The sequence below is a fragment of the Rhipicephalus microplus genome, chromosome 1 (assembly GCF_043290135.1).
Source record: "Rhipicephalus microplus isolate Deutch F79 chromosome 1, USDA_Rmic, whole genome shotgun sequence".
NCBI lineage: Eukaryota > Metazoa > Arthropoda > Arachnida > Ixodida > Ixodidae > Rhipicephalus > Rhipicephalus microplus.
The window spans coordinates 191,546,095-191,569,790 of NC_134700.1; the positions used below are offsets into that span (position 1 = coordinate 191,546,095).

Here is a 23,696-nt window from a genome sequence, read left to right on the forward strand (position 1 = left end):
AACAACAACAAAAAAACACTTACATTAATACGCCTTTATGCGCAGAAACCAAGAAGACACTGCAGTGCAACATATTACAGACATGGCATCTACTTCGGCGGTCGAAAGCTGCTCGACACTCATATGTCTGATAGAGTTTGTGCGGTGAAAAAAGGGTAATGACGCCGTACCTTCGCTTATAGCGTAGTTGACCGGATGCTTTAATTTATAAGTGATGAAGGCAAAACGTCCGTGCATGTATAGTAGGAAAAAACAAATTGGTGTGGTTGTACAACTCTTCTGGGAAATTTTAAGAAATAAATGTCCAATCCATGCACGGATCTCAAGCCAGAAGTTTATTTACAATGCATAAGACGCGATTTCTCAACTTAAAAAAAACATGTTTTTTTTATTTTTCATTTGTTAGAAACATGATCTTTCTTTGTAAACGCCCTGTGTTTGTAACTGTTGTGACTTTCTTTCCTCCCGTGCGTCCAGATTTCAGCTGCCCAAAAAACATGGAACTGCGCTGCGATACCGGCTGCCCCAAGACGTGCGCCAACTACAAGGAGCCGGATAGCGCGTGTCCCGTGATGCCGACCTACTCGTGCTTCTGCAAGCGTGGCTTCGTCCTCAAGAACGGCGAATGCGTCGACGCCAGGCACTGCGGTGAGCAGCTGATGAAAGTGATAGCGCGCTGACCAGACAGACATCGCGATTTCCACAGTTTTGCGTCAAAGTGTGCAACTTCGTAACTAGAAAGTCAATACAGGTGACTCTTTTTGTACACAGATGACTCCGTGACCGAAAGTTCACTTAATTTTACAAACACAAGTGTACAAAAGATTGTCGACAATTATCTCTATCGGGCAAGATAAGACCGCAGTGTGTAGCAACGACATTTGCAACGTCTGCAGACTACATTTTATGCTTTTGCGACGTAGAGATCGAGATTCTTCGATATACGCTATTGCGCAGCGCTAGAAGGCGATGACAGAACTGCGCAAACACAAGCGTAAATATTCAGGGTGGACAAATCATAATTTTGTATACATGTGGGTGCGATGTATCTTTAGTGACATCTTGATATACACATTCCTAATCACGGACACAACAGCGTATACGTAAGTCGTGTGGTCACTATAGCCAAGCTGCCATGACCCTAGCTATCATGATCCAGTGTTTTGGTGAAAACAAAGAAAAAGACAAAAAACATGCGTGACCATCGCAGCTGAAAAAAACAATCCTCAAATTTTCTTGCTTACGTATGTTTAGCGCAGCTTTTTAGCAGTACCCACTTTCGTGGACGAATAATGAGCTTCGTCTTGGGCAGCAGTCTCTGCACGAATGAAGGTTCGCACGGAAGACCGCTCGAAATACAACTTTAATGAAGCAAAACGTGGCTATCCTGTACAAGTGTGTGCACAAAAGGTTGGGGAAGCTTCACAGTATAATACTGATATTCACACAAACATGATGGTCTTTATATACAGAGGTCTGCAGTCTTGGGGACACTTTTAATGCCTAGGTACGCCATAGTTTATTGTAATAGCGGGATCATATAGTTATGAGCAAAGCTGGTATTGAAAAAGTGCATGTTGCGTGTAACATGCGGACGTGCGTATTTGCACTTGACTATGCTGAATAACGATATACCATTGTACACAAGCCAAAGGAGTAATCATTTTCTCAACTGTTCTTTGCATGCGAGTTAATCTTTCGTTCATTGCAATAGGAATTGTATGGTCATTCTAGGTGTTTTTTTTTCGTCGCCGTCATGCTCGGTATAAAATTAAACTAATGACATCACCCGCGCAGCTTATGTTCTGCGTACTAGCACTGGCGATAAGCGTAACTGAAACTGAAGTGAAAAGAGCCGGCCGTTTCGTCGCACAAAGGGCACATGCAATAACAGTGCAATGCCCGGCGTTGATGTCTTGCGAAGCCAAGAGGAAATTGCCCACCCATCTTTCGGCGTCGTCGGGAAAGGGAGAAGAGATAAGCTGCGTCGCACAACCTGTAACTACGAACATGGATAAAAAAGGAGCAGTCGGGAGCGCTGGCATGCGCGCTATCTCGGTAGGCATCGTTAGACGATTCGCATACGCGATGGGCTCTCACCGCTATGTGTTTAGGCGATACTAACAGCTCGTAAACTGCACCTCTCTCTGGATAGGTTGCATTCTCTTCAGCGTTTTGTAGAGATACGCAAGTTTGTATCCGAAAGAGTTAGCGGCCTTCCTTCGTATATTACTCCAATTTGCTGTTATCTTATTCACCGCTTTGCCCTTGCAGTGAAACTTCGATTTTTTTTTTGTTCAAACAAAAAGCTGTCATTTTTCTTTTACTACTTTCAGAGTCCTGTGACGACCAGGGACACCTGGTAAGCCCTCATTTTTGTCATCCGCTTTTAATTTCTTTCTTTCACGCAGGGAATTCTGATAAATGTTATATGACCTTCGTCGTAGAACACTGTCAAATTATTGTGTTCATATGTTTCAGCTTACCTATCTGCATATCTGCAATAAATACCACTTCAAGAGTGCCTTTATTCTCCTGTAAATACGCTGCAGTTAGGCTGTCATGTTTTCGTGAGTACTCATTTCGCTGTGGCTTTAACTGTTGTCTGATTTCAATTCTTGTTGGTCGTGGGTTTAACCTTCGAACCGGAATACGCGTGATAGGTGAAACTCTACAAATTCGCTTCTACGCAGGCTCGTGGCGCAGGCACAGAACTATTTTGTAAGAGCAAGGAATGGTTGATGAAAGAAAGGTGGCATTGATAGCAGCACCTGCCCATGCTTTCTAGAGTTGCTTCGGGAGATCATGACGATGTCTACTGAAATCTGGCGTTCGCGGGTGTGACCAAACTCATCCTCACGTCCAATATATATCAATCTGTAAATAATACCTTATTACACCGCTCAAAACAAGAGGGTTATCTTCATTGCAAGCGTTTTTTCTTGTCATCGCCAGACTTTCAGCTGTTTTACTATATTTTTTCCGCAGATTCCTTATAGCCTTTTTTCTCATATCCTCAAAACCGGAAACGTCTAGCAAGTTTCCTACTTCCACGTACCCGTTGAACTTTTGCTTTGGCAAACGGCCATAAGATTTGTGATCAATGCTGTCTAAGTAATTTCACCTCGCTGGGTGCTAACATCCTTCACGTGAGCATTTCACGATAAACTACGTTCACAACACTTAGATCTTATCGCACAAAGTAGCTTCTCTGCCCTGATTCCATAAGATTAGGAATGTATAGATGCAATATATTGCAGGGTTCTGAAAGCGGAAAAAAAAGACCACGTAGACTACGTGCTGTATAGTTTGGGTACCATTCTTTACCGTGCTTGTCTTCAACCACTAACCGTAGGTGGGCGAATCGTGGCAAGTGAGCCCCTGTGAGACGTGCGGCTGCGGCGAGAATCTGAAGATCCGCTGCACCAGCATCATCTGCCCGCCGCCGCCAGTGTGCAGAGACGACGAGAAGCTGCAGCAGCTGCCCAAACAGAACGGGACCTGCTGCGAGACCTACCTCTGCGGTAGTATTACATATTAAAGGCACACTAAACACATTTTTATGATATTTGCGCACAACCCTTTCACCATTTGAAGTCACAAAGTTTGTAGCGAGGAAGCGCTTGGTAAGCGAAAAAAAAGACAAAAAAGAGAATTTGTCGGGATCCACCCCCTTCGAATTCTTCCACAAAATATTGCGATGTCCTGCATCTTGATGGCATCTACTAGGTAATATATTGCTCCTAATCAGTAATAATTAGAAACTAAGACGGTGTGGTAGACTTAACATACCGAGATTCAGGAAATTTCGGGGAGCTAATGTCACCTAGATACCCAGAATACTTTGAAATCCATAACGTCACCCTGACATACTTTTTGGTGCGAAGTTTCAAAATAAAACTTTGATCTTATTCGTTACCAACCCGTAATTATGAAATTGATGACATTGGAGCTCTCGTAGTACAGTTTGTGTGCGGGAACCAACGCATTGTTTTCCTTGAGTGTTTATATCGTTTAGAAAAAGAGAGGAAATAGTAGGCAAGGAAAGGCAGGAAAGCTAACTAGTTCAAAATAACCAGTTTGTTACCCTACACATGGAAACGGGATAGGGACGAATGAAATGCGGAGAGCAGAGAGAGAGAAAGGCATCGCATAACTTAGCACACACACGCAGTCAGTCATATATAGTTTATCACCCTCGGGGGTGAGCGACATCATTGCCATTATCCGCTTGTCCAAGTTCGTTTTTACTTAAAAACCACAGTAGCGCCTCCGTCGCCTTCAGCTGCGATGTGCCCTGTCGACGACACGTAAGAATAATTTCTACGCATTGTTCATAACAATCAGCATGAAATTTCAAAACACGATAAGGCAGCCTTGCTTTCTTCTTTTTGTTTTACATATTAGCGCCTTTCGGCTCCACCCAGGTGACTTAATTTTATTGCTCCCCTTTTCTGCAGATGCCAACTTGATATCCTCCTGCAAGGCACCCGAACCAGTAGTATGCCTACCAGGTGCCATAACCAAGATCAAGACAGACAGCTCCGGATGTCCGACGCATGTTTGCGGTTAGTTGCCGATGAACGTACCGGACTCATCTCCGTCCGTTCTTTACGTGTCATTGTTGTACATTGAACGAGCAGTTGTTCTTTATGTTCTTCTTTTCTCATTCCCTATGCCACATGAGCGCCGTACAACACGCGTATTCACCACCGCAACATTACACGTGTGTTTTCTCGTTTACTTTTCCCGAGGAGCAAAATTTACGAGTCCGAGATACCCTGCTTTGCGGCGAATTCATTATTGTTTAGCGGATACTTCTAACTTTTCCGCTGAACTAAAGTTAATGAATTTTACTTCGGGCTTGCCGTGATGAATTGGTCGCGTTCAGGCGGATGTGACGTGCAATAAGCTCTGTGTAATGTACGTCCTTTTGACCTCCGTTAAAAAAAAAAACTCATATCTTAAGGCTACATTATGTGCGGAAGCTATTTGGTCATCAAATCGCTCTGGCGATATTGAGCAACATATATCATCATCGAGTTGTAAAGTTTGCTTGAAGATCTCCACTACAAATTTCTCAGCCGTTGTGTTGTTTCAAATTGTCAAAAATCCTCGTGAAGAAATCACACCTTTCTTCGTTGTTGGAGCCGATGTTTCACACAAGAATAAAAGTAATTTTGCTCCTGAATTTGAAAATTTGGTCGCTGCTTTGTTTCTCTTCCTCGCAGAATGCGACCAGACGAGGTGTCCGCCACTGCAGTGGCCCGTGGGCCTTGAACCAGGATTGGAGGCATTCATAGAGGATAAGGGGTGCTGCAAGAAGGTGTCTGTGCGGTGCAACGTAAACAATTGCCCCGGAATACCCACTTGTCCGCCCGAGACTGAGCTGGAGAACGCGCCCGGAGAATGCTGCACCATCTACAAGTGTGGTACGTACACTTTGTAAAACACGTTCTGTATTACTTGACAATATCGAGCTACGTTTCTTCGTCAAATAATGGGTTGTTATATGACCTTGTCGTAGAGTCACGACGCTCACAAAAGACAAGCATGCGCTCGCACTTAGTGTTACTTCTCTGTCTTCGTCGTTATCGCTACATAGCTACCCCATTGCAATGAATCGTAACTATCTTTCCCAATTTCCCGGATATTCAATTGGATCAGCATTCCACCGTGGTGTTATCATGGTTACGATGCGCACGTATGCTGACCAAGAGGTTGTGAGTTCGATCCCGTTCACAGCGGTTCACCGTCACCAGCTTAATCAAGATCGAGCAATAACGCTATAACCGTGGTATATAGTGCTACAGGCTGGATAATATCAGTGAAGATGACATCTGTATGCTCGAGCTCTCGATCAGAAAAATGCACTCATTGAAAAGCTAATTAACGTTTATTTGTTCCCATTGCCAAAAATTACGCGCTAGCTATCGCAGTCAGTCATTCGCAGAATTAGCTCAATAAATTCATCTCATGGCTATGCTATTAAAGTGGCGTGTTGGAAGTTTAAGGCACCTAATTAAACAAGCTGCGAGAATGCGCATGCCTAAACAGCGATATCGTTGCCAGGCACTGGCACGCCTTGGTCGCGATAATTTCGACCACCTGAATCTTAATTATCACGTCGAGAGCCTATGGCAGCTGCTACGTATGGCCACTGTTATACTCTCCGAACCTTTACAAAGTCCACCGATCGTGCTGGGGAGCTTCCCGGCGTTGTGTGGAACCTGCCGAAGCTCCCTGGCGCGCTGTGCTCGGAGGCAGCTTTGCAGCTGCTGGGCCAGTTGTCACATGATCATAGAGGGCGGTGACGAACTTTACACGCCGTGACGTCTCTACAAGTGCTCAGTATGCCGACGGCGCCTACCATTGTGTATAAAAACATAAAATAGAGCTATAGCGATAGGCAGTGCACATTTCGCTATGCATTATACGCTCTTAAGAATCTCGTTGGACATTGAACAAGATCATCAGACTCTCCATTGTGCCTCGAGAAGACTGGATGATCGCTTCTTTACTCAGGAAAAGATCTTGCAGGCATGTTCTTTTACACGTAAAAAGATTGTGGGCGCATGGTGTCGCGGTACATCAGCCCAGAAAGCCGCGCAATCCCTTCTACATCACTGAGCGACCGACTTTGAAACCCTGCATTGTGTGCGGGGTGTGTAATGTTCATCTCCTCCTGTATCTATCTCTTTTACTCCTTTACTCCTCTTACCATGCGTAAGGTAGCAAATTAAACGTGGTATAGTTAACCTCCCTATCTTTATTCATTCCTTCTCTTTCTATCTTTCTGTCTCGTTTGAAAATTCTGATTGTGACAAGACAAGTGAAGATTCCAGTTTGTAATTTTTTGAACCTACCTAGAACAGAAGCTGCGCCGATCGCAACTGTCAAGCAAAGCTCTCACTCCTCCAATGATTCTTTGGCCGTTGCAGTTCCCAAGAACAAATGCGCCTACATCCACAAGTACAAGGTTGTGAACGGCATGCAGGTTCAGCTGCATCCCGAGCAGCGCTACCAAAAGATGTATCCGGTGAGCATACTCATCTTTGCTGGCGACTGTATATGGTGCTTCGCATACGTGTACGAGTCTACAACAGGTTTTCAACGTCCTTCTTCCATTCCCGTGGTATATGAAACCACCAGTGCTCGCGAAAATTCTTCACTGCGTTTCCGGATGCGTGCAGGTGGACTCGAGCTGGACAGACGGCCTATGCACCAACTGCACGTGCACTGAGCATTTCAACCAGTACCAGTACAGCTGCAAAGTTGAAGTGTGCCCAAGCCATCAGAAGGACAGTGAGGTCAGTGAAGTCTCTGTATGAGCATTTGGCATGGACGTAACACTCCAGCAGTGCAGCCCTATTTTTGAGCGTGTGTTACATCCATCCAGGTTTCCCATGTCTCTCTAAAAAATATCAATAATAAAACGTAGCTTTTACAGCTTTTATAAAGCGCCTCTCAAAAGTTACCCACGTAGGCGTACCTGTCCTGCATAGCGCGCACATGTGTGTGCATGCGCGCGCGCGTGTGTGTATGTATGTGTGTGTGTGTGTTAGAGCATTTCATTTATTGGCTAAACAGGATTTATTTTAACCGAGAATGCAAGAAGGTCTACACTTAGCTTTTAGTGTACCGTGAAGTTCTGAATTATTATGCCAATAGAAACGACTCCACAGAAACGATTCTGTAAAGCCTTGTCGTTTACGTAACTGAAAACACATGGCTGCAATACTGGTATTGCAAACTAGGGAAGCGATACTTCGCAGCCTGGAGGAAGAAAGAAAAAAAAGCAAACCACAAAACTTAACATCCACAGTGCGGTGCGAAGCTAATAGAACGTGCGTGTATACAAGTGATGGCTCCTATTGGGCATTGAAATTGCACCTTCTGCGTTGGACCTTTCCTTGGTGATCCTATTTTTTTATTTAAGTAAGCATGTACCAACTAGCTCAACAAATTGCACTTTAAGCATTAGTCTTCATAGCTAAAACCACGAACCAACGGCTTCTTCGTGTACCTCATAGTAAAAGAAAAAACATACGCATAAAAGCACGCGTAAACACCGGTGACACGTGCTGTGCCTCCCACACAGGACTACGAGTACTCGGCGTCTTCGCGCAACTTCGGGGTGTGCTGCCCGGAACAGCAGCGCACCGCGTGCCGAGGCGGTGGCCAGACGCGTTCAATCGGCGAAGAATGGAAGCTGCCCGAGGAAGGCAAGTGCCGCTCGTACCGCTGCGAAAGGTCGTCCACCACGGGCGAAGCCGTCAAAGTGGTGCTCGCGCACATCTGCAACAGCACCTGTCGAACGGTAAGCATAAACTCAAGGAATTGCTGTACTCGTGAGTCATTTCAATTAAATTTTTATCCAAATGTAATTCTTTACTGTTTAAATTCAAAATTCGCGAGGCAATCCTTATCTTTAAATTGGGCGTTTCATAGTGGTGCTCGCATCGGATCGCAGTCGATCTCGGAGGCCACGTACAAAGAAGCACGTGGTTGGGATCTGCTCCGACAGGTGCTGCAAAGATCCCAGCTGCTCGAAGCAAAATCATTTGGGAACACATAAAATGAACTGATTCAAATAATTCACATTAGCTTTGTGACAGTTAATTGGCTCTTAACCTTATTAAGTAAACTTGTGCTATTATAATGTATGTATTTATTATAACTCCTAACTCGAACCAGAACTATCAGTCTTGAACCTGTTTTGTTTCTTAAAATGGATTCTTTGATATTTGAAAAAGCCAAAGTGAGTGCTGTGAAGAGCTTGGGAGAGAAACAAGGCCTGTGTCACTCGATCCTCATGCCATTAATAATCTTTAATAAAATGTAGTAATAGATTTGTTCTCGTCCCTTTCTGTTGCATACCGTTCAAAGCGCAGTTGTTTCTTTTTTATTTTTGTTCGCTTTAGCCGCCTCCATACAGACCATGGTACCTCAATGTGATGCTTCGCGCATGTTCTCGGTTATGCGTAGGGCTGAGCGCCGACGATAACAAAAAGCTCTTTTGGGACTAGATGCATTTTTTTCTTGTTCTCGTATCTGTAATATAGAACAGCTGAACTTTTGGCGTCGTCTTCCAAACATTACAAGAACATACACATCTTCAAGACATCTTGTAATTTGCACAGCCAAGAAATACAACTGCAAAGAACAGTGCCATGTTATTCGGAGAAAGCTATAAATCCTTAAAAACGCAGTGGTTACAATGAAAAGAGTAAAGATCAATCACTGTATTTAACATCAATAAACCTCACTGTTTCTGCAATTAACACCGTAATCAAAGAGGAAACCCTAAGTTCGATCGTACGCATGTTCAAGTATATCATTGACACTTCATTAAGTGCATCTACATAACTGGTTTGAATGACTTTAGCTGCAATAAAAAGCAACATTCAGCGAACTTTAGTAATTCCTGTTTAGGCCCTCAATGGGGTGCATTTGACAGATTTAAAATTATTTGGAGAAGTCGAAGTATAAATCATGCATAACATTGGACACAATATGTTGTAAAGAAAAGCTTTAAAACGATGGAAGAGGTGTCAAATATTTTTTACATTCTTTCGGCCTTACCTTACTTGCGCGGTCAAAAAAAGATGTCAAAACTTCAGTCACTCATCCAAATGTCAGTTCTGCTTGAAAAACGGAACATTGCACCAGCTCTTCCTTGTCATTCGCGGCCTCTTGAATTCGAGCGCAACTTGCGCACACTTCAAAACTTTTAGAGGTTGCAATACTTCTATTTGGTTCAACTTTTTTTTTAATCTGCGTTTCTTTTTCAGAGTGAAAAATATGTAGAGCCCACTCCAGGTTCTGGAGATTGCTGTGGTCGCTGTGTACGTGAGTACTGCGAAGAAGGAGGAAAGCTGTATCAGGTGAGGGCAATAGTATAACTTTAGACTTCGAATAACGTTTGAACAACGTGTAGTGTAGCAAAACTGTTAACCTGGACTGGTTAATCTCCCTACCTTTCCTTCTCTATCATTTGCTCTCTGTTATAACAACGTCGAAATTGCACTGTAAAGGCAAGTAACAAGTCGTCTCTCTTCGAATGGGGCCTCTACCACATGTTAATTGGTGCATGTTGGTACGTAGAAGCCATCAAGCTGTGTGGTTGATATCAAATGTTACGATTAGGTCGGTGACCGTGTAGATCAGCGGAATCAGAAAGCCAGGCAGGAACGATACACAGCTTTCATATCAACTTAAATGAGAGACAGAGCCAGGAGGGGGGGGGGGGGGGGTGAGTAAAAAGGAGAGATGACATTCAGTATGGTGGGGTTGGTCATTATTTACCCTTCAACACGTGCGAAAGGCCCAATTCCCGTAAGCGTGAAATTCAAAATATTTCTCAATGATACGAGCTGTGTCCATTCTGCAGCCGAAATAGTCCTTTGCTCTCCGACGACCCTAAGTGTGCACCAGCCTTAAGAAAAAGCCTTGCTTATTGAAGCGTACGCATATAATAACGCTAGCTACCCGGAAGTTTTGTATGCCACTGAAACCCTGGACCCATCCTGGAACGAGTCACGTCAAGTAGCATGGAGCAAAGAAAAAAAAATTGTAGTTCCACAGTTGGTAAGTTTGTTGCAAATTAAAAAAAATTCACGCAAATTCGCGTAATGCTTGCAAACATATGTTTATGAGTCGTTCGCGCGCATTATTTTACAGCGAAAGCTGTTCATGAGATCACAACTCGGGTCACGTGCAGTTGTCCGCCGCTGGTGTCCATAACCACATCGCGCGAAATTGGAAAAGAAAAACCTAGCACAAGTGACACAGTGCGACTCTGGGTGTCAGCTCAGTATTCTATCACTGAGCCACATCAGTGCTAGGGACTTATTGGCAAACTTGCCTTAGGTAGGCTTGATGTCGGGAAAGCAATCGCGTTATACGGCTTATAAAGTTTTAAAACAGCGAAAGAACAACCAGTCGTCGCACAATGCGAATAGCGTAACGAGTGGCTCGTCCAATGCTCCAACCCTTTGCAAAAGCTTGTTCTTGTTCACCTATTAACTGTGGCGCATATGTGATTCAGCCGTAATTCCTAATCGTTGTCAGCATGAAGAATTGGCGTGAAATTCTTTGCAAGTGTTTAGCGAATACGATGCTTCTCAGAAGAATGATGAAAAATAGCATAACGAATGCCGGCCTACTACCCAATAATTTCATTATTAATGGACTAGTGGGTATTAGGCTTGCAGCAGTTACCCAATGAGTGTTTTGAAAGGCCCTGATGTGCCGCTCTTCTAGATTTCGCGGTGACTGTGCTGCGCCTTCCAAGCAGGCCTGGCGTTTTTTTTTCTTTATATATTGAGGAAATTCGACCACAACCCATTTTTCGCGTATGTAAATTTAACTGTTTTTTATGAGATTGGGACATGACTGTCGAAAAAAAAAACAGCTTGAGAAGTTGGTAACCATCTGTGGAAGACATTAAAAAAATGAAAAGAAAACCGCCGAAGAAAGCTTTCGAAAACCACCCGTTAATGCCTTGAGTGGCGTAGCCGTAGGAGGCGTTTTCTCGAAACAGATATTTTCTCTGTTGACCAAAATGTTCATTAACTCTTTGGTGGTCGAATGGATCATTTTCTAGCTTGTGCCATGCTTTTATGGTATACGTTTTTATACCAAAGAAGAAAGGGTTGGACAGCTTAGAACCACTCCTGCCCGAAAATTTTCAGTGTTGAAACTGTGTATACACGAGCACATACACAAAAGCGCGCGGATACACATAGAGTGTAGTTACAGCACCTCCCCCCCCCCCCCCCCCTCTTACCAACAAGTTCCTTGCCAAAAGTTTCTGCCCGTGCTCCCGGTATACGTGTCTGCTGTTAACTTTCTCGGTTAAAAATTTTCTTTGCTTTGCCACTGAGTGTATCTTGCTTTACACTCTGTATGACCATCCATCTGTTATGTAAATGCAATTTTCCGCTTCACTTTCAATCGTGCAGGTCGGCGAGACGTGGGTGTCCAACGTCAGGCCGTGTTTCGAGGTCAAATGCGTGCGTGGTGACAACGGTGCCGTGGAAATGAAGTACACGCTGAATAAGTGTCCTAAACTACCATCAAATTGCCCAAGGGTAAGCGCACCCCCACCACAACAACTATGGCGCACATGCTCACCAACATGTTGTTATTAATCAGTGAAAACGCCGTTATGTAACTTTACAGAACAGCATCGTGCGCGATGAGACCGGATGCTGCCAGATATGCAAGGTTACACCAGGTGAGATGTCCTTTTTATTGTTTTATTCTCTAACGAAGCTCAAGTGTGATGTCCTTCACTTAACCAATTAAGGCTGTCGCAATCTTTTTTTTTTTTGCTCTCTCTAGCAAATGAAAAGTAAGACATCTTTCTGCTTTCAACTGATTGTTAACGTATGCATCTTTCTCGTTTCGAGACGTGGCAGTCAAATTGAGGACTGTTAGATACGCGACACTGCAAGACACAGATAAATTTGTAATACGACTTCATGCAGTGGCATTCATTTTTACGCCAACTTCTTTCAAATTTGCGATTGTTCTTATATTTTCTCAAATCGTTTTTTTTTTCTTTTTTTCTACTAATAATGTTGGAATTCACCAATAAATCAGTGAGAATTTTCGTTTGCTAAATCAGAATAAGTGGCGCAATTTCCCGAAGGACAGCAAAATTAGTCCACGCATTTGCAGCTGCTGGCTTTTCGATGGCAAGATCAGCTTACGAGGACAGTTTATTAATTTCGAAGCATTGCTTTGCGTACTGTAGACACTTTGGGCGTCTATCTACGTGTATATCTAGACACCTATATCTGGGTGCTCTCGTGGTAATCGCCTTAACTTGGGGTGAACCAAAATGAGTATGGGGAGGTAACATGGTTTACAACAACGCGCTTGTCGTGACATGAATAATATCACAATATTTTCCCGTAAGTCATCAAACACTTTTCGCCACACAGTGGCACATACCCGTGGGTGGGTATGTGTCATTGGTATGCGGGTGTGTGCCACAGGTGATTGACACACTATATATACCGAGTAATTGCGAGAATACAAACGGGTAATTTCAACGCGTGATCGTTAATAAAAGCCTCACATCGGCAGCATTGACACAATGAATGCACAAAATAAATTACCGGCTCTCAGCAGGAATCGAACCCCAGCATTCTTAGAGGCAATCGAGTATTCAACCACAGAGCCAGGTCAGGTCTCGGAACTCAGTACTTTTGAAATAGACCTCAATGTTCACAAAACGTCCATTCTAGTTAGAGGGCTGACCATTCAACTTTATAAACATTACATATGTACTCCTGTGATACAGCCGTCACGTCGAGGTAAGCTCACTTGTACTTAGCTGCCATCTGCTGAAGTTGATTTATGTAGCAGCGTCCAGAGCTACCATCCTCGTGAGCACCAGTTCTTCACATCAGCTTATCGCGTCTGGTGTTGCTAATACTGATGTTCCTGTTGGCATCGTTGCGCAAGTACAAACAGCTGGTTCTACAAACATCTACGAGAGTTCAGCACATATCTGTGCGTGCAATATTTCTCTATATTTACTTAGCGCTATTTCATAACGTGTCACTCGACAAAAAAATTACAACACGATCACCTTCCTTCCGCATGCTTCGCATAACGTCGATTCGGTATACGTGGAATCTGCCATTTTTTTTTTTTGCTGCCCTGTTTTGTTAACTTGACTTACAACCACAGGCTTTAGTGACCGTGAAATTCTTGCAAGTGTCAGTAGAAAAAGAAAAAAAAAACGAAAAAAAAACAGAAGGCGTGAACTGTAGAGTGAGTTTTATTAACGTCACTCTTATACAAAGCAACTCTTTTCCTCTCCCCTTCCCCCCTCCTTTAAGTATATCATCATCATCATCATCATCATCATCATCATCATCATCAGCCTGACTACGTCCACTGCAGGACAAAGGCCTCTCCCATGTTCCGCCAGTTAACCCGGTCCTGTGCTTGCTGCTGCCAATTTATACCCGCAAACTTCTTAATCTCATCTGCCCACCTAACCTTCTGTCTCCCCCTAACCCGCTTCCCTTCTCTGGGAATTCAGTTAGTTACCTTTAATGACCAGCGGTTATCCTGTCTACGCGCTACATGCCCGGCCCATGTCCATTTCCTCTTCTTTATTTCAGCTATGATATCCTTAACCCCCGTTTGTCCCCTAATCCACTCTGCTCTTTTCTTGTCTCTTAAGGTTACACCTACCATTTTTCTTTCCATTGCTCGCTGCGTCGTCCTGAATTTAAGCTGAACCCTCTTTGTAAGTCTCCAGGTTTCTGCTCCGTAGCTAAGTACCGGCAAGATACAGCTGTTATATACCTTCCTCTTGAGGGATAGTGGCAATCTACCTGTCATAATTTGAGAGTGCTTGCCGAATGTGCTCCACCCCATTCTTATTCTTCTAGTTACTTCAATCTCGTGGTTAGGCTCTGCGGTTATTACCTGCCCTAAGTAGACATAGTCTTTTACAACTTCAAGTGCACTATTACCTATCTCGAAGCGCTGCTTCTTTCCGAGGTTGTTGTACATTACTTTCGTTTTCTGCAGATTAATTTTAAGACCCACCTTTCTGCTCTCCTTGTCTAACTCCGTAATCATGAGTTGCAATTCGTCCCCTGAGTTACTCAGCAATGCAATGTCATCGGCGAAGCGCAAGTTACTAAGGTATTCTCCATTAACTCTTATCCCTAACTGTTCCCATTCTAGGCTTCTGAAAACCTCCTGTAAGCACGCAATAAATAGCATTGGGGAGATTGTGTCCCCCTGCCTTACACCCTTCTTGATTGGTATTCTGTTGCTTTCTTTATGAAGCACTATGGTAGCAGTTGATCCCCTGTAGATTTCTTCCAGAATGTTTATATATACTTCATCTACGCCCTGATTCCGCAGTGCCTGCATGACGGCTGATATTTCTACTGAATCAAACGCCTTCTCGTAATCTATGAAGGCTATGTATAGTGGTTGGTTATACTCTGAGCATTTCTCTATTACCTGATTGATAGTATGAATGAGGTCAATTGTTGAGTAGCCTGTTCGAAATCCTGCTTGTTCCTTTGGTTGATTGAATTCTAATGTTTTCTTTACTCTGTTAGCAATTACCTTTGTAAATAGCTTGTATACTACAGAGAGCAAGCTGATCGGCCTGTAATTCTTCAAGTCCTTGTCATCTCCTTTCTTATGTATTAAGATGATGTTAGCGTTCTTCCAAGACTCTGGTACCCTTCCCGTCAGGAGACACCTCGTAAACAGGGTGGCTAGTTTTTCTAACACAATCTGTCCTCCATCTTTCAGCAGGTCTGATGTTACCTGATCCTCACCAGCAGCTTTGCCTCTTTGCAAGCTCTCCAAAGCTTTTCTGACTTCTTCTATCATTACTGGTGGGGTGTCATCTGGGTTACTGCTAGTTCTTATAGTATTAAGGTCGTGGTTGTCTCGGCTACTGTACAGATCTCTGTAAAACTCCTCCGCTATTTTAACTATCCTATCCATATCGGTAGTTATTTTGCCTTCTTTGTCCCTTAGTGCATACATCCGACTTTTGCCTATCCCAAGTTTCCTCTTCACTGCTTTGACGCTTCCTCCGTTTTTCAGAGCGTGTTCAATTCTCTCCATGTTATACCTTCTTACATCGCATACTTTACGTCTATTAATCAACTTCGAAAGCTCTGCCAGTTCTATTTTGTCTGTTGTGCTTGACACTTTCATGATTTGACGCTTCTTAATTAGGTTCTTCGTTTCCTGGGAAAGCTTGCCAGTGTCCTGTCTAACTACCCTGCCTCCAACTTCCACTGCACACTCCGTAATGATACTCGTCAGATTATCATTCATTGTATCTACGCTAAGGTTGGTTTCCTCACTAAGAGCCGAGTACCTGTTCTGCAGCGACACTCTGAATTCCTGTACTTTCCCTCTCAGTGCTAGCTCATTGATTGGCTTCTTGCGTATCAGTTTCTGTCGTTCCTTCTTCAAGTCTAGGCGAATTCGAGACCGTACCATTCTATGGTCACTGCATCGTACCTTGCCAACGACTTCCACATCCTGCACGATTCTTGGGTGTGCAGTCATTATAAAGTCTATTTCGTTCTTATTTTCGCCATTAGGGCTCCTCCATGTCCACTTGCGGTTTTCTCGTTTTCGGTAGAACGTATTCAAAATTCGCAAATTATTGCGTTCTGCGAATTCTACTAGTAGCTCTCCTCTGGCGTTTCTAGTGCCGATGCCATAATCTCCTACTGCCTGGTATCCAGCCTGCTTCTTCCCTACCTTTGCATTAAAGTCGCCCATCACTATAGTATACTGTGTTTTTACCTTACTCATTGCCGATTCCACGTCTTCATAGAAGCTTTCAACTGAAGCGTCATCATGACTGGATGTAGGCGCGTAAGCCTGTACTACCTTCATCTTGTATCTTTTATTCAGTTTAATTACAATACCTACCACCCTTTCATTAATGCTATAGTATTCCTCTATGTTGCCAGCTATGTTTCTGTGAATTAGGAACCACACTCCCAGTTCTCTTCTGTCTCCCAAGCCCCGATAGCAAAGGACGTGTCCATTCTGCAGCACCGTATAGGCCTCATCTGTCCTCCTAACCTCACTGAGCCCTATTATATCCCATTTAACACCCTCTAGCTCCTCGAATAGTACAGCTAGACTTCCCTCACTAGATAATGTTCTAGCGTTAAACGTTGCCAAGTTCAGGTTCCAATGGCGGCCTGTCCGAATCCAGAGATTCTTAGCACCCTCTGCTGCGTTGCAGATCTGACCGCCGCCGTGGTCAGTTGCTTTGCAGCTGCTGGGGACTGAGGGCCGTGAGTTATTTGACGTATGCATGTGGGAGGTAATGGCCAGATACTGCACCAGGGTGGCCAATCCTTCTCTGGTGAGGGAGTGCGTTTCCGGCGGTGGTTACCGGTGAGGCCGCACCCCAGGCCTCTTAATGCAGTTCCATCAACACGCGGATTTTTTTTTTTAATCCGGTTGGGAACTGCGCGGCACCGGGATTTGAACCACGGACTTCTTGCATGCGAGGCGGATGCTCTAACCACTACGCCATCGCCGCCACCCTTTAAGTATATAGATTGAAGTTATTAGTGAGACCCCAATTGAAACTGTGACTTGTCTTGTTGCAATTAAAAATGAAATAAAGAAAAGGCAGAGTGTTTAACCAGAGTGGTAACTACTGTACTTGTGTTATTGTGAATTTTCTTTGTTCGAAATGAAGGGCACGCGAGCAGTGATTACCGCCGGATGATCTCGCTCTGAATGGTTGAAACAGTGGCATTAGGGTAAAACTTTCACACAATTTTGTGTCAGATGTTGACCATTTTTAAATAGGGAAGGTCTTTACGACCATACCAGTGAAAAAAGTGATGGTGTAGCGTACAACCCAGCTTAGAAGAGCACTGACATCAAATTTACTCATGTCAAAGTTTTTGCGTAAACGAGTAGCTATTGACCCCATAGTAGCGATTCGTGACCTAAAACGCATCTCTGTGACGACTGAGAATCTGTAATATTGATTAATATATTCGCTATTGAACGCGGTTCAAAATGGGTGGAAAGCCCGCCAAATCGTAGTGCTGACAGCGCTACCTCGCGGCCACGTTGAGGCCGCTGCACAGCTGATTACGCTTTCACAAAAAATGGTGGTGTCCCACTGGCGTTTCGTCTGCTAGGAGCGCGCGTACAGTCAGTCCAGCTGTGTCTCTGAAGGCGTTAACATGCCTCTGTCGCCGAAATCGTCCTTCTCGCCGTCGTCACGGTCAACATCGGCAAGTGATGATGACAGCGACCTGGCATTGGGTGTCGCGGCGATCCGCGACGATCCTTGCTTGACAAACTCCGTGTTAAATGCAATGTATTTATGAGTCCCCGGAAGCGTACTGTCAGAACTCAGGAACACCAACTACGCTCCTCTTGTCGCGGACGTTTGGTGAGTGAATCGCTGCTTTCAGCTGCAGCAGGGCACACGGTAGGAATAACCCCGGCCTCGAGAAGAGGCCTCATACTGGCAGTGAAACTCAACTGGTTCGCCAACACAGGATTTACCCTGTAACAGCTCACCGGAAAGTGAAGGGAGCAAATGCGACTGTTCTTCACAGGCGTCCAGTCCCTCTGTTCAACGGCGCGTACGAAGTCAACCCACTGGCTGCGTTCAGGTTCGTGACTTGGAAAGGCATGAAACCCCACGCACTTCCAGCTTTTTCCGTGCCTCCACGTGCAGGTTCTCACTACGCAGCACTTCCTCTACATTCTGGCACGTATTGTGGCTTTGAATGATATACTCACACGCAGTGGAGCACAACGCAAATCAGTCGATACGATACGATGACGCACGCACGCTTCAACACAGCAAGGAGAGCCACTAGTTGAGAGCATGGATGGGAGTCGGCTCCAAACAAGATTGTCGACGTCATCGTTACTAGCGAATCGTCACTCGGGATGGTATTTGTGGAAAGTATCACAACGAACACGTAGCACTAGTGTCGATGTCGCAGGGCAGTCTATTTTTCGTGTTTTTTTCCTTAGCTTTTCTACGCTTTTTCCCGTCGAAATAAAATAACTTCGACGCGACGGACGTCATTCAAGTTAGGCCAAGAAGACCTTTGCATACCAAGTGATCGAATGATGGGCACATCTCGATCTTGAAGTTTGATGTCACTGCTCCTTTAATAATGGTATCTTAACAGCTGTTATGCTTGGCTCTATTATGCGTGGATACGTTCCGGAAATTCCGCCAGTCAGCCCATTCGAAACGTTACAGTAAGCAGCTATGTTCGCTGGTTATAAGGCCGAATTCATATCCTCCGTGTGACGTAAAAAGCTGGCTCAGGCTCTGCGCGATGGGTGGTGGTGTCTCACACTGTTTCATACATATGCGTGCATATTACACCACTTAACGAAAGAAGATTGAGTCGAGTTATATGCAAATATCGTTCCGAGGTGTGACTTTACGGAAGTAATGACGTCGCCTGAAAAGGCTATTTCACATTCAGCATTTCCTTCACTGTCATTTTCGCGAGCGCGTGCTCTGAGGGAATGCACAAATACGTGCTTACACGTTCACGTATACCTACACGCCTACAAATACACGCATACGCTAAAAACATAACCTTTACATAGGGCCGTGTATTAAAACAGGCGCTCTTTTTCGATGCAGGCGCCTGTGCACCTTATAAACTACCCGAACAGCAGACGGCGCAGTACTTCTTCTTGAATGATCCCGAGCATGGGCTATGCTCGAACGCGGAGACCATACCAGGCCTCGCCGAATGCCGTGGACAGTGCACTTCAAGTACTGTTTATAGTCCGGGTAAGTTTTGCCTGATATTCCCTTGCTGCCAGTGTATATAGCTCCGCTGTTGTTCCATGGCCGCTAATAGTCTGTTTGAGACACTGCTCACCCCCAAACCCCATTTTCAAAACCTCTTGTCAATCATCTTTCTTCTCGTGGTTACCAAGGGATGGCAAACGCCATCGGGGAAGGCAGAGAGTTAAGGGGAGCGGTGAATTTACGAAGTTCGCTGGTGTAAAATAGCATCATGTCGCACAAGATGAAGTAAAGTGGAGGTCATTGGCAGAGGCCTTCATCCTACAGTGGAATAACACAGACTGACAATGGGATGATGATGAGGACGATGACGATGATGATAATGACGATAACATCAACGTTATTGTGAATCGCTTTTGATGCTTTGACCTGTTGATACCCCGGAAAGTTGTGCGTTTTATCGCTTTGATTTTCTGCGCAGTGCATACATTTAGTAATTCATGCTATATACTAGAGGAACATTGGGAGCCAATACAACTGTTTTGCGATGGGGAGATTTATTGTCCACTACGACTGAGCGAAAGTGCCTAAGCTCACTTCGAAGCAAAAAACAAAAATAAATAATATTGAATAAAAACAAAAAAGAGTGGGACAGATACGGAAAAATTCGAAATGTGAAAGCCAACGAACGAAAATCTTTCGTGCTTTTGGCTTATCTTCCACATTCCCGGCTTGTTGTTGATCAATGGTCTAAGTCTATCCGATATCGCACAGTGTTTTATTTAAGGGCGGTCGAAAAATATAAAAAAAGTTGTCTCTTGACATACCCGTGAAAACAACGAATTTTTGCAAACAGTTCTTTTCTCTTTTATTTGCATTTGTAACAATGCTACTTGCTTTGCGTACAATTCACACGCACTTTGGGATATCTATATATCGTCCCCTTTGTATGAGCCCATGTTACTGCATACAATACGTCTTAATATATTTCACCGTACATTTATAAACTATTCTGGTAGCGTGCTCTTCGTGATATAGCTAGATATAGCTATCGCTAGATTTTCGTGCCTACACAGGCCGATTCGATATGGTCCAGCACGCCTGCAATGACGCCTATATAGTTTGATTATACGACGTAACCACAGAAAGCTAACCGTGCTCTTTACGTCACACTATGTTCTTGCAGACATTAATGAAAACTAACGGATAATGACGCCAAGAGAAGCATAGGGTATATATAGGCATGCTGACAGACACTCCCACGTTTAAATGCACACGTATACCTTATTAAGAGGACGGGGGGGATGGCCACCACCGTAGCTCAATCGTTGGATGGAGCATTGGACGCGTTATTCGAAGGCTGCAGGTTTGAATCTTGCCGGCGGCAAGTTATCGCTTCATCTACTTTTTTCTTCACATCAGCATTAAAATTACTCCTAATGGCATCCTCTATACTTTCCTTGGCATCATTGTCTGTTAGCTGCTGAGAAGAAAAAGTCAAATGGTCTCTCATATTGTGTGATGGTCCACAAGACACAAGATTTGACTAAGGATCTCCGCGACGAAGACCTACGTGTCATCGCTTAGTTGAAGTCGTCGAGGAGCACAATGCACACTCCCCACTGGATTGACAACACCATCAGCTCAAAGCACCCTACAAGTTCTGGATACCTTGTAGCCAGTCCTTGAGCCTTATTTATCATCATAGATTGTAGGGTACTTCATCTAAGACAGTCGAAGGGGCCGAGTTTGATGACTTTGTGGGCATGTGCAGTACATGCTGCTATGCGTGCTAGTGTACTATTTTACCTCTCTTTCTATCTCAAGTCTTGTTCTCCCCATTACCCCTTCCCCGTTTAGGATAAAAAACTGGATTCTATCTGGTTGAGCTCCCTGCCTTTCCTTTGCTTCTCTCTCTCTCTCTCTCTCTCTCTCTCTCTCTCTAATGTCTGTTAGTTCTCGTTCATATTGTGTATAACAAAGAAAATGCACCCTTAAATTTACACTTCTTCTTTGCAGAGACAAGCAACTTCACGACGAGATGCAGCTGTTGCACGATCATGAAATCCGAGCCGAAGAAAGTGACCCTGACGTGCGAGAAGGGCCAAAGAACGCACCGCATCCAGAAGGACTACCAGAACCCGATCGCGTGCAAGTGCACCCCGTGCGGCAAAGCGGAGGCTTCTACGGGAGTGATCAATGTGCCCATACCACTCTGATGCGGTCAGCCCATCAGGAAGTGTGCCTCGAGCAGCGGGGGAACCTAGCACGTGTCTAAATTGCCGTCGACACATTGACACTGCCCTTGCGGTGCGAAGGCAAGGGCTGAAGCTCAGTGACTGCATAGAGATCATCTAAACATTGTTCTTTAATTGTCACGTCAATAAAGTTTAAGTTTTTTTTTACACGAAAGTGTTTTATGCCGGAGTCCACCAAGATTTGAGTCACTTACTTCCGTCACAGAAAGGAGGTCTGAAAATTGCCCTGAGCAGACAAAAGTTCTGCCAACAGGAGTCGAATCCATGACCTTTTCGTCGACGACAACAGCTGCCGGGCACGCTATCCACTGCGCCACGCTCGCAAACTTCGTGAGCATTACATAAAAGGCCTTTTATATCTACCACTAATCTCTCCCAGTTCTCTTGGTAAAGCGTAACAATGCATCATGACTGTACAATCCAGGATTACTTTCATCAACGCGTCGTTTCTACGCACCCGTCATATTCGGTGCGTTTCCAATAGGAAAAGCAATTTTGCCGACGACATTGCATATTTACAGGTGGTAACCTTACATAAAGCGTCGGCGTAGCTCATAGCATCCGTCCATACCAAAAATGGTTCTGCAACGCTTAGAGCAACGTGCCCACTTCGTCTTGATGTAACTCCATGTTCCCTTAGGGCGCGTTCACACTTGGCGTCGAAAAGAGCGTAAGTGGCGAAACTCTCCAGAAACTGGCTCGTTTCGCCGCCCAAGCGGCCGGGAAAACTACTGCGCACGGCCAGCACGAAAAATTTGGTCGGAGACCGATTTTCCCGCCACACTAAAGCGGATCCTGTTTCCGCTTCACGGCTTTGGCTGCGTTATCTCAAATAGAGTGACATAGAATAGCTCAAACTACGTGATAAAACCATTCACAATGGCGGCAAAGGCATCGGCAAAATCGGCGGTGCCTCGCATCGGCTGAAACCGCAAACTACCCGTGCAGCAAGACGACGGCCTCAACGACGACGCGTTCTTCGAGAGCCTGATTTGGATTACGATCACCGGGAACTCTTTTCCTACCTAATCCTATCCTAATGCTATGGAGAAGGCTGGTGCAGCAGCAGCGAGTTGGCGTGCCCGAACGTGTCTCGCATTTGTGCAGAGCCGGCTGAATCCACCGCTGCTGCTTCCGGTGCGTTCGCTCCTCTCGTTTCTGCTGGCTTATCTCCCGAAACAACGTTTGAAAAGGTGCAAACTGTTTCTTTTCCCTACTTTGCGTCAATTGGGTACGTTATTTAGTGTTCAGAAAACAAGCAAAATTGAATTAATTCTCAAGATATACCTAAGCCAGCAGCGGCGTCAAGGGCAGAACGAATGTGAACATATCGACACGCTTGGTCGTGGTTTTCCGGCTGCTCTGGCGTTTTCGTTATCGCTTCACTTCTCAAGTGTGAATCGTTCCCCGCTCACCCTCGCCATGCGAAATTGTGGCCGCGAAACAGCGATGCCACAACGCACGTTGCGTTTCCCTTTAATCACAACGCCCCGCCGCGGTGGTCTAGTGGCTAAGGTACTCGGTTGCTGACCCGCAGGGCGCGGGTTCGAATCCCGGCTGCGGCGGCTGCATTTCCGATGGAGGCGGAAATGTTGTAGGCCCGTGTGCTCAGATTTGGGTGCACGTTAAAGAACCCCAGGTGGTCTAAATCTCCGGAGCCCTTCACTACGGCGTCTCTCATAATCATATAGTGGTTTTGGGACGTTAAACCCCACGTATCAATCAATCCCTTTAATCACTCAGTGGCGTTCAACTCGGACATGCCGCTAGTAGGCAGCCTTAGCCCACATTTGACGTACAGTGCTCAACTCGCATGTCTATAACGACGGAGCTGCGGCGGCTGCATTTCCGATGGAGGCGGAAATGTTGTAGGCCCGTGTACTCAGATTTGGGTGCACGTTAAAGAACCCCAGGTGGTCGAAATTTCTGGAGCCCTCCACTACGGCGTCTCTCATAATCATATGGTGGTTTTGGGGCGTTAAACCCCACAAATCAAACAATATAACGACGGAGCGTGGCACGCGGAACAGCACGAGCAACATCTGCAGTCATGAATACGCCACATCTGAGCATGCGCGGCGCCAAAGGTGTGCCTGCCCTGCAGTTTCCACACTTTATCTCCGGGGCCGCATTGACTGCTTTGGCCGTCG

General features: G+C 44.9%; 1 protein-coding gene across 2 annotated transcripts in view; it reads left to right on the forward strand.

The window, feature by feature from the left end:
* Positions 1 to 21,691, forward strand: part of LOC119178529 (hemocytin) — a 159,969-nt gene extending 138,278 nt beyond the window's left edge. For both annotated transcript variants that reach the window (XM_075889204.1, XM_075889212.1), the window contains 13 exons: positions 478 to 648; positions 2,337 to 2,362; positions 3,356 to 3,524; positions 4,461 to 4,568; positions 5,232 to 5,432; positions 6,942 to 7,039; positions 7,194 to 7,310; positions 8,102 to 8,320; positions 9,795 to 9,887; positions 11,967 to 12,095; positions 12,187 to 12,241; positions 19,178 to 19,330; positions 21,308 to 21,691. In XM_075889204.1, the coding sequence (XP_075745319.1) occupies positions 478 to 648; positions 2,337 to 2,362; positions 3,356 to 3,524; positions 4,461 to 4,568; positions 5,232 to 5,432; positions 6,942 to 7,039; positions 7,194 to 7,310; positions 8,102 to 8,320; positions 9,795 to 9,887; positions 11,967 to 12,095; positions 12,187 to 12,241; positions 19,178 to 19,330; positions 21,308 to 21,507 (1,739 nt within the window). In that variant the 3' untranslated portion in view covers positions 21,508 to 21,691. The remainder of the gene's footprint in view (positions 1 to 477; positions 649 to 2,336; positions 2,363 to 3,355; positions 3,525 to 4,460; positions 4,569 to 5,231; positions 5,433 to 6,941; positions 7,040 to 7,193; positions 7,311 to 8,101; positions 8,321 to 9,794; positions 9,888 to 11,966; positions 12,096 to 12,186; positions 12,242 to 19,177; positions 19,331 to 21,307) is intronic.
* The last annotated feature ends 2,005 nt before the right edge of the window (positions 21,692 to 23,696 follow it).